At 39.7% G+C, this 10,910-nt stretch overlaps 1 protein-coding gene across 1 annotated transcript; it reads right to left on the bottom strand.

Annotated features, from left to right (window-relative positions):
• Positions 1 to 1,145: 1,145 nt before the first annotated feature.
• Positions 1,146 to 2,249, bottom strand: LOC128298039 (uncharacterized). Its single transcript, XM_053033771.1, has 2 exons — positions 2,117 to 2,249; positions 1,146 to 2,052 (listed from the first exon to the last, which is right to left on the bottom strand). The coding sequence occupies exons 1-2, from the start codon at positions 2,135 to 2,137 to the stop codon at positions 1,198 to 1,200; spliced, it is 876 nt and encodes a 291-aa protein (XP_052889731.1). The 5' UTR covers positions 2,138 to 2,249; the 3' UTR covers positions 1,146 to 1,197.
• Positions 2,250 to 10,910: the final 8,661 nt, after the last annotated feature.

Genomic DNA, 10,910 nt, shown 5'->3' on the forward strand with positions numbered 1-10,910 from the left:
TCGACGGAAATTTATCACGTCGGAATGATGACGTCGGGAATATCGACGGAAATTTATCACGTCGGGAATTTATCACGTCGGGGTCACCAATGTAGAGGTTGCGCGATACCTTTTACCGATATTTATTACACAGGAATGGTCTTTACTCGACGGCGGTCGGAATGGTAAGAGAGCGACGATCGGCGCATCCGATCGCTCGTGTCCTGTGCTTGCTACCTACACTGATTAGAGAACAGCGATCGGCGCATCCGATCGCTCGTGTCCTGTGCTTGCTACCTACACTGATTAGAGAACAGCGATCGGCGCATCCGATCGCTCGTGTCCTGTGCGTGCTACCTACACTACTTGCACTACCACAGGGTGACTCTCGAAAGTGGTGAATTCGGAAACGCCGGCAGGAGCATAGCGTTTGTTCACCAGATGGTGCTGGTCACTACAGTGTATAAACATTGCATACCTTACGGCGCATTGCGTTGCAAGTTGGTTGCAAAGTTAGTGTATAAACATTGCATACCTTACGGCGCAGTACCAGGAGCTACCTCTTCCGTGCATGCTCTCCTGGTATTATACATTCGGAAACAGGTAGTTTTCGAAGAAATTTTTCTCGACCAACCGGAAAGTTAGTGTTTAAACATTTCATACCTTTCGGCGGTTTTCGACCAAAATTGCTGTACTAGGTGCCTCCTCTTCCGTGGATGCTCTCCTGGTATTATACATTCGGAAACAGGTAGTTTTCGAAGAAATTTTTCTCGACCAACAGGAAAATTAGTGTCCTGGTCCTGGTGCAATTTCGTTTATACTTGAAAGTCACAAAGTCGATATTCTTCTCTGCATTTAATTTATCACATAGCAACAAATGTTTTATATAACCAAGGAAGATATTTTTGATAATTTTTTTACCTTGTAAATTAATTTTTTGCTATAAATTAACTTTGTTGTAAAATTTTCAAAAATCGCACAATCGGCACAAATTTTTTGGGGCCCCCAACACGGCGAGGCCCTAGGCGACCGCCTACTCCGCCTACCGTTTGATCCGCCGCTGCAGCCAGAGATGGCATTGTTCTTTATTTATTTATCTTTAGTTTATCTTATAGCATTATAACCATAATATGACTTCATAATACATTTATTAACGCAATTGGAGAATTTCGGAAACTGATTGTCAAATTGTTACAGTAAAAATATGTTAACGCTTTATTATATGTCCAAGATATCATCCAGCCACTGTTGAATTTCTTCCTTCGTATCTTTTGATGAACCGGCCGGCTGTTGCGTTGTTGTAACTGTTTGGACAGTTGGCACAGTAGGTGGTACAACTTTGGTTACAATTTTACTCAACTCCGGTTCTACTGCAAGCTTACTCATTTTTGTTTGTAATGCGTTAGCTGACTTATTGTCTAATGGCACATGTTTCGTGTCCGTAGTTGTTGTAGGTAAAACAGTACCTGATTTTGCAAATGCACCAACGAAACATGGTGGCGGATGGGGTTTACTTGGTAACGGCATGTTTTCTCTTTTGCTACGCGAAACAGGCTCTGGCTGTGTTTTGAACGGTGGCTGATCCCCGTACAATTGTTGGTATTTGTTTTTCTGAATCTCTGCGTTCTGTCGCATTAAGTTGAGCTCTAGTATGCTGAACAATGTTTTGTCATAGCCGTGTCGTTCGTAGAACGGAATACACCCAAAACTTGCGTTTAGCAGCTTGGTATCGATTCGAAAGTACTCACTGTAGCGATTCTGTTCATCCTCTCCCGGTAGATCTGTATCCGGCTGCAGCCAACGTTTTTCCGAGCTTAGAAGAAAATGATTCGCGCTCGATGGTGGAAGTTCGAGCAGCTTCTCAAAATCTTGCAGCTGCTCGTCGTCCGTGTCGCTTGACGATAGGCCCTGATCAATGGTTCTGTTTTGTTGCAGCTGACGCTTGCCGTACCGATCGTCACAGACGAGAAGTGGTGCCGTATGTTGCACTTCAGGTGGCTTTTGGCTGCTCTTTTGCTTGACGGGTTTCGGTGTAGGAGCCTTCTTGTGAAATTTATCTTGCCGACGTTTCGCCTGGAAAGCAATGTGCGCTTAACTTAATCGTCTCCATTTGGGTGCTTAGCTCTGCATCACTTACCGCATAGGAAGCTTTATCCATTATATTGCAATGAAATTCACCAATGAAAAGCAAATAGAGTAGAGGAGTTGTGTGGTTTAGGAATAATAGTTTCGATTCATGCGCACCACAATAACAAATTGTTTCCGAAGTAAACAAACGCAGCTGCGGTTGACATGTCAGGGGACGTGGAACAGTTGGGCGAAAAAATATGTTTTAAATTGTTATCATTGAATTTTGGCTAAATGGGGGTGGCATCGAAAAAAAGCGGCATTCCATGCAATGTTTAATTTAAGCTTTTTCAAATCACAATAGAAGATTAACAATAACATTTTTAAATCGGTAAATTATCAAGTTTGACATTGTGATATTGTGTAAGCACCTTGGTAGAGCACAGTGGGTGTGCCAGCGGACATGTAGAGAACAATGGTGTAAGGGTGGTGTATTATTTCCGTCGGAAGATTTAAAAATATACAGCATTTTTTCTTCAAAATAATTTCTATGGGTTTTAAGGATAATGTAGTATTTTCATAACATGTATTTGTAAAAAAAATCATAAATATAATGCACATGCTCCGCTACATTCTTTAACGAACTTTTAATAATGGAAAAACAAACATCATTGCTTACAAAAGTTCACAAAATGTATACGGGCAGTTTAAATAAAACGCAAACATAAATCCCTAAATATACATAAATCCCTAGAATGGCTGTCGAAACGGGCATAGCGAATAATCAGGATGCTACGTGTTTCGTGATTGAGGCTGTAAGTTACACTCCTCCATTTAAAAACCTTTTCCATCTTTCTCTTATTCTTATTCTTCGTATTCTTCGTCCTTTTCATTTGCTTATTCATCTTCGTCATCTTCGTTCTTTCCTTTTCCGTTTCTTCTTATTAATAATATTTTTCCTCTTCCTCTTCTTGTTATCGTTTCTGGCTTGATTGAGACTTGATTTACCACGTTCCGATATCCTGGGAGCGGTCCTGATGGGATTTTGTCCCGGTCGTGTCGTGTGGCCTCTTTTGAGGTTAAATCATTTAACTCATAACATATTTTCACATTAAATTTGATCGTTTATAGTTCGGTCACCAGGATGATTGAAATAATCAGTGATTGATATTTAGCATAAAACAGGGAATAGGTTAGTCAGCTAGTTAACACCTCCATCTTCCCATTTTGTACCACATTCATCAGTGTTTTCATAAATTGTCTACGCCACATGCAAACAGGGTGGTTATTTTTATCACTCACTTCGCTTCGCTTCGGATTTATTTTTTTTTTTTGTGTGCTAATGAGTAGCACTAACAGATTATTAACGGATTAAAGAAGGATTATTTGAATTGCGTGCTTGTCCATCTTTACCGAGTGAAAAGCGGGTTTGGTGCTTACGTGTTAATCCCTTGACAGGATTTTTGTATATTTAAATGCTTGTAAAATTGTGTAAACCATTTTATGCAATCATTTTACATTTTATATTTGCCTAATGTTCCATAGCGTGTTGTCGGCGACAGCGCCACATAATTGCAACAACGCCGAGGCAAGCATATAAACGCTGACGGCAATAAAACAGCTACAAACGGAAAGGGGGCAAAAATTAGTCGTAAGCATTTTTTAGGTATATAAACTCGAATTATCATAATAAATCATGGTCAATTGAAACAAAGCTTCGACGAGGCTAGAACTCGGTCCCGGCTCATTACCATCCGCCTACATCCCATCCGAACACTCCACCCGATCGCGACGAGGCAAGCACTCGGCCCCGATCACACGTGTACTTTAATATAAACATATGAGCATTGAAATTTGCTCTTCCTTCTATTAATTCATTTTAATCATCATTACTATAAATCTTACATCAAGTATAAACATGTACTGAGTTACAATCAATATGCGGTTATGTGTGGCTAACATGTGTCATCTTTGCATATGATTCACGAACACAACATGAATTCCCCGAACGAAATTGTTGCGAAACACTATGCCCAGATGAGCGGATGAAATCTCAACCAGCCCTAAATGTCTCTAGAGTGCACGAATTGCCATCTCCTCTGCGCCAAAGGCTCAGGGATTTACCGTAAAGTGGAATTAGTTATTGATTAGTGCTCTGTTGATTAGAATGTGTTAAAAACATTGCACATAACATTGGAGTTACAGATGAAATATGGTGCTTGTTACGTATTTGATGCTTATAATTTCTACGATAAATATTGTATAAAAGCGCTTCTTCAAATGTTTGTTTTGCGGTTTCAAACAATTATTACGCAGAAAATTTTCATAGTAGTAGCCTTCACAGATTCATCTTTTTAATTGCTACATTAATTCGATCACTCATATATCAGCAATATGCAAACGCATCTAAACAACAACACAGACTGTTCAAATCAAAGGCAGATTTTTTTGCACTTTCGCTTTTTATCACATTTTCCTATGCCAAGCTTACTTTTCACCGAGCTTGGTTCCCTTGTGGCGACGATACTTAGTACACTCGTACAATCGGTACGGTTGCATGCCGAACGGTAGCAGCAAACCTTGTACTTGACGCGTGCCCACCGCCGACTCTCTCGGTGTAGCTTTAATTGGCAGCTAGCGATGGCGCGGCCGTAATAGGATCAAGAGATTTACGGTAAAGTAGATTATTGATTGAAATTAGACGCCATTTCCCAAGCTCGGCCGGACTTGTCAGCCCTTGGCAGGATGAATGGTAATAAAGATATACATAAAAAATAACACACAGACACACTGACGAGTACACATTTCGATTCCGGGAGAAGCTCTGCAAAGCCTCACAATCAAACTGTCCATCTGGAAAGGAAATGGGTACGGGGAAGTGGGATCCGTAATGGAAGATAAAGTACCTCCGGATGAGACACACGTTTTAATAGGATTCTTGTTCTTGACTGTGTGATGGTCAGCGGGCGATTATTCCAATGTGCCTTGCCGTGCCCTGCCGGGAATACTTTGCGAACAGTACCGAGGCAAGTTATTTAGCGCTCTAATCAGTTGCTTTTTTAATGACGATAAAGAACTCGCTTGAAAGTGTGACGAAACATGCACTTTAAACTAGTGGCTGTGAGATAGAGCTATTTAATTGCAATTATTATATAATTATATAATTTAATTGCAATGTTATTGTCAGCGGGATAAAATATTAAATAAAACTGTAACATTTTTTAATTAATTTGACTGATTTGAATATAAAATCTTATATTTAAAAAAAAAAGTTGTTGAACACATTATTTTAATGGATACTTAGAATCAAGTACACTATGTACTAGGCGTCTCCATCGATCAACAAATGTGAAAATATAAGCAGACTTTGTTTTCTTCTAAATTACTAGTCTTACTGACAGAACAAAATATTAATTATTACCAGTTTTCACATTATTCACATTATTCCGTTTTGTAATTATTGCAAAAGATACATACGGCATATTATCGTAATCTTTACAATTGACCTAAAACTAGAGCGTTCCTGGTCATAGCTTTGGTGAAATCGTCATGTCAATGTCAATACAATCAATCTAATTAATTATTTGCAAAATAAAGATTATAGGTAAAAAAATGGCTTAATGAATGAAATGGTAAAATTTTTGATGAATTATGTAGAATAAACGAATAAAATTCACAGAGAAGAAACTAAATCATTATTTAACTATTTATGTTAATTTCATCATCAAATATCACCCAGATTTGAAGATGTTTCATGTGATTAGTACGAACATTAAATTAATTAAGTTATTTCATAAAAAATCCTAGTTTTGTTTGCTTTAGGGAAAGTTAATTAGTTAATAATTTTAATCATCGTATCTGTATATGTTGTTGACTATCAGATAAACAAACTGTGGTATTTTAACAAACCGTGTAACTCTCTTGAGAATCCTCCAGTGAAAGGCTTGTTTAGCAACTTGCTAAGTATCTGCTAAAACAATGAATAACGCTGTGTCTTACAAAAAGTAGGCCACGAGCACTTCGTAACATTCGTGACCTAATGCTCTGCCCACAATGTTCTGATATGATTAACTCTTTCTGGGCGTCTAATTCCATTGCAGTTTCACCTTCCTTTGCTACTTCCAAAAGTCACCCAAATTGCAGATAGCATGGTACTGTCACCTTAAGACTACTTCACAACCGTGCAGGATCCGAGTTACACCGATGGTAAGATGGAGTTGTGTTCAGTGCCAGTTGTCGTACAGTTATCCTCCGCCTCCAGCATCATTATTGTTTCGCTTGCCATCTCAGCAGCTCATGCTAGGCGATTCCATTTCTCGTAGGTGGCTTTATCTGAAAGGGAAGCTTTCCCCAACTGCCTCACTTACCGTAGGATACTTGTGGGAAGTGGTAAAGAAACCAGTGGCCAGTGGCATGGGCCGAAACAAAACATAACAAAAAATGAGAGAAAAAAAATCGAACAAGAAGCGTATAATAAAACACAACTTTATGAAAAGAAGTTAACTACGGACAACGACTGATCTAGCTGCAAGTGACGTGTGTCTGTTGGGAGGGTGGCAAATAGGAAATAGCAAAGCAGCAAAACTTCAAACCCTGGACGACGCGGGGTTTGTACGGTTCCCACCGGTACGGACCCTGAGGAGCAAAGCAAACAGCTACAGTCGGACGTGTAACGGTGGAATTATTTCCCGTCCGAAGAAGTCTCCGGTTGGTCTGAGGGCTGAAGGTTGGACGTTTTGGGCGGCAGGTAGGCATCTTGCGCTCGTGGCCTTGCTGCACGCAACGCAGACAAGGTGGGATGGTTTTGTGTCGTTCCGTTCCGACGAGATATCGCCCGAGAGCGTGTCTGTTGAAGGCTATCGCGCAGTGGGTCGTTTGTTTAAATGAACAAACAGAAGCCGTATCAAAAGCCGAGGGTCCCCTCGAGATAGTTCATCCGTCCGAGTAGTGCGCTGGACAGTGTGCAAGGGATGTTTACCAGGTATTAAAATAGTGTAAAATAAACAATCAGTTATGCTAATTACTATGATTCTTGATAATTTTACTTTTAAGACAATGATATTATTTTAGAAACTTATAGCCTATAACTATAATAAACTTATCAACAACACAACTAATTGATTTAAAGCTTTAAGCTGACAAATTACAGCTGACACTTCGTTACAGGATGAAATTCGCTTTGGATACAGCACTGTCTTAAGTTTTTTTGGGCCAGCTGTTGCTTTTGTTTTCAGATATTGGATTAGTAAAAAGTATAAATTGAGTATGCACTAACTAACTGTGAAACGTTTCGATGAAAGTCTCATGCTTTCCTTGGACAATACGTCTATTATTTCGGAATGCAGTGTACGTAAGTTATTTTTTTCCAGTGTAAAGCTTGAAAATTTGAAACCAAAATGTCTCTGTTCTGTTACGCGCTCGAATAAGCTCGTAATAAAATATACAATTAAACAGCTGTTTAGATGATCCCGATGCGCCCCGGGGGGAAAATTGTTAACTGAATACCATCGGTTCTAGTAGCTTCAGACGTTCGGTGAAATACCCGTTCCCGTTCCCGGCAGCATCAAGGCAAGATACGCAATCAAGATGCTGCGGAAGAACACCTTCAAAGTATTCAAACAAATGGCCAGATCCATCCATCCGGTCTGCCGCTTTTATTTGCGGGCGAATGTAACTAGCATGGATCGATTTTCTACCTGTGAAGGTATGGGAAATCAGGACGGGACTGACAGGGTGATATGAAATCTGCAGAAAATATCCAACATCGCTGGTATGTGCTGCCGGGTATGTTTGTTTTCTGTCTTTTTTTCCATTTTTGTTGCTGTCTTCATTTTCGTTCGGTACGTGTCGCTTTGCCTTCTGCCGGATATTGATGTTTTCCTGTGGTCACCGCTTTTCGCGTGTGTAAGGGATTTTGCGTCTGACTAGCATCACACCTTACCGAGGGTACCCCTTTCCGGGACGGCGCATTGCTGTGGCTCCGTGACCGGGAGCAGCATCCGTTCGGGGGAGCTGTTCATTCTATTTGAACAAATTTCTCCCCTGAGGAAGGATACAACACAAACAAATACTATCTGCCCCGCCCGGATGTGCGGGCTTTTACTGTTGGTCGAGATGTGGCCGCAACCGTTGGACATTGTACGTACCGCTAGCTACCTGTTGGTTATCCTTCTTCCTTAACCGCTCCTGTCACCCGAATCGCCACGTTTCCCTGGATGGAGATCATGCACCGATGGGACCGGTTCGTGATGAAATGGTTCGGGTTGGTCTATTTTTTTTCTACCTCCCGCCATTCGACGGGTCGACCGGGTTTAAGTGTTTATCTTCGGGAGTTTGTGCACTTCGGGAGGTTCGAATGGTGATTGAGAGTAGCGAGCGAACACTTTGCGCCCATTTTCTCAGAAAACGGCCTACTTGGCTGGGCATGCGGGATGATGCGGCTGTTTGCACATTTTGTGAGAAGCAATTTTTAAAGTAAGCAAACCATGATTTCAATACCGACGTTCTGTTCACATCCTGGAAAAAGTTGATTGCAGTAAAGTGGGGCATTGTTTATCGCGGTGGGCCACTTGGGTCCATACCAGCGACGAGAGGATGTACTTTTGTTTTGGGATCTATATTTTTTCGGGGTACAATCGTTACGTTTGGATTCAGAAAATAATCCATTTTGGGTTAGTAATTGAACCTTCGAGCATAGTAATGAAATAATTACTTACAGCAGCATATCTGGTCTAACTGAAGTGTGTTATGAGCTTCATTTATTCACGCAATTTTATTAATAAACATGCTAGTTGTTTTTTCGAACTGCAAACTATACAACGTACGGTTTTTTCTTGCCTAATCGGTCAGTAATCAGACCGCGAAATTTAAAAGATTCCGAAAAATTGCTTTTTACTCATTTCCGATTGCTTCTCATGTTTCCTCGTAAAAAGAAAGTTTCAAGAGCTCGTAGTGTACCAATTGGAAATAAAATGCCGGTTAAATGCCGGTTAAAGGGATTATATATCTAATCTTAAATCTAGAACATGCATGATCTTGGGTTCAATAGTAAGGTAAACTACATGCTTCATTTTGCACACTAATTATAGAAAGTCTTTGTAACAAACGACCAATCAAAATAAATGGTACTTCATTAAAATAATGGTGGTCGGGATGCCAAATTTACTATATTCAATAAGCATTTGGGGCAATATTGGGCAGGACACGATTATCAATCACATAATTGATACATCAACTCTACCTAACGCCATTCACTTTTTATGCGTCGTGCAGATGCCCAAGGACTAACTAAATAATCCGAGTTGCTCATTTGTATTCACATAACGTTAGACATAATACAAACAGGAATTCCTGCATAACAGGAAGTTATGAAATTTGTACGGTTAAACAACATTTTTGTTCATTTGATTTGCCTAAAAACATGACCAAACAGATAGATCAAAGTAAATGAGTTCTTTCTGTCATGTTTGCACGAGGTGAAAGGCTTAAAGAATAGAATGCTCTTTTACAGCACGCGCAGCGAACCGCTAATCTTCAGTTTGGTAACGATAAACGTAAATTTTGCCCATTAAATCCCACTGCACTGTTACGGAAGGGCTAATAATGGAATGCCGACAGCAGAATGGTACGAAGTAGCGACACAAAGCGCGCTGTGCCACATCGTCTCTAACGTCGATTGGCGTTACGTGTCACAGTCACACTTGAGTTGGTTGATTCAACAAATAGAGAGAAGAACCAATATACCCGCTTCCTGTCAGTAGACGATACCTTCTAGGAAAAGTACACAAGTCTAAAGAAGCGTTCCGTGCTTGGTTCAGTAGACTTTTGCACGTTATTTTTTGTGTTACAGTCGATGAAAATGTCACCGACGAGAAAGCTTTATTTATTAACATTTGCTCGTTGGTCAATCGTGCTCGTGCTCAAGTTCGTTGTTACTGTCGTTATAGTCACTGTTGTCGTTATAGTCATTGATCGTGGGACCGTCGTGATGATATTGAACATACCTTATAAGAAGTTTATTGAAGAGGCTGATACATTTGTAATAAGATATATATGTATACAAAGTTATAATTCCCTACAAACCAGTACCAAATTTGGGTACATTGTTTGTTAATTAATCTACCATCCTACTGGCATGAGCGAATAAATATTGTACACCCGTATTTCATAACACCATGTTTAGTCTACATACACAGATAACTTAAAACAAAACATCAATCCAAACACTTGCGCTACTTAAAATGCTGCTTTTCAATAGAATGTTTTAAATTAAATAGCAGATTTATACTAGCTTGTATTTGTGCAGTCATTATCTCATTCTTGATACACTATTGGTAACTCTATTTTGTTCTATAACATTATTCGTTATCCTGAAGTATATTTTACATTCCCAGAAATGGGTTGTATATTAGTTGAAAATAACTCTACAGATGCATCCTTCCAGCTGTGAGGCTAAAGTTCGATATCTAGAGAAAGTCCAGTTTACGTTAGAGTTCATTCGTTGTATTGCACTAAGAGAGTCATTTTCTTTGAATAGCTTCCCTGAGATAAGTTAAGCTGGCTCTTATTTCATCGCTAATTTATCGCTCGTTCCAGTTCATCCATCAGAATAAATGACTCATCGCCACTATTGTTCTATTACTAATCATTGTTTCTGCCTGTGGATACTAATACCAAACATTCAAGTGGCGGCCAAAAAAGCACTACTTGTAACGAAACTGCTCGAATGTCTGTAACGGCAAACGTCTCAAACTAACGTGCTGTACAGCGCTTATAATTATAAGCGTGTTATTAAAAAAATTAATTAACGTATTAGTCACGAAAAAGAGAGAACCATTAATATTGTGAGTTTATTCTATGAAATT

This window comes from Anopheles moucheti, chromosome 2, assembly GCF_943734755.1.
Source record: "Anopheles moucheti chromosome 2, idAnoMoucSN_F20_07, whole genome shotgun sequence".
NCBI lineage: Eukaryota > Metazoa > Arthropoda > Insecta > Diptera > Culicidae > Anopheles > Anopheles moucheti.

Excerpts from the sequence above, each read along its gene's own strand:
- LOC128298039 (XM_053033771.1), bottom strand. The coding sequence starts at position 2,137 with ATGGATAAAGCTTCCTATGCG. Across the intron at positions 2,053-2,116 it reads TGGATAAAGCTTCCTATGCG|GCGAAACGTCGGCAAGATAA; the intron begins GTAAGTGATGCA and ends ATTGCTTTCCAG.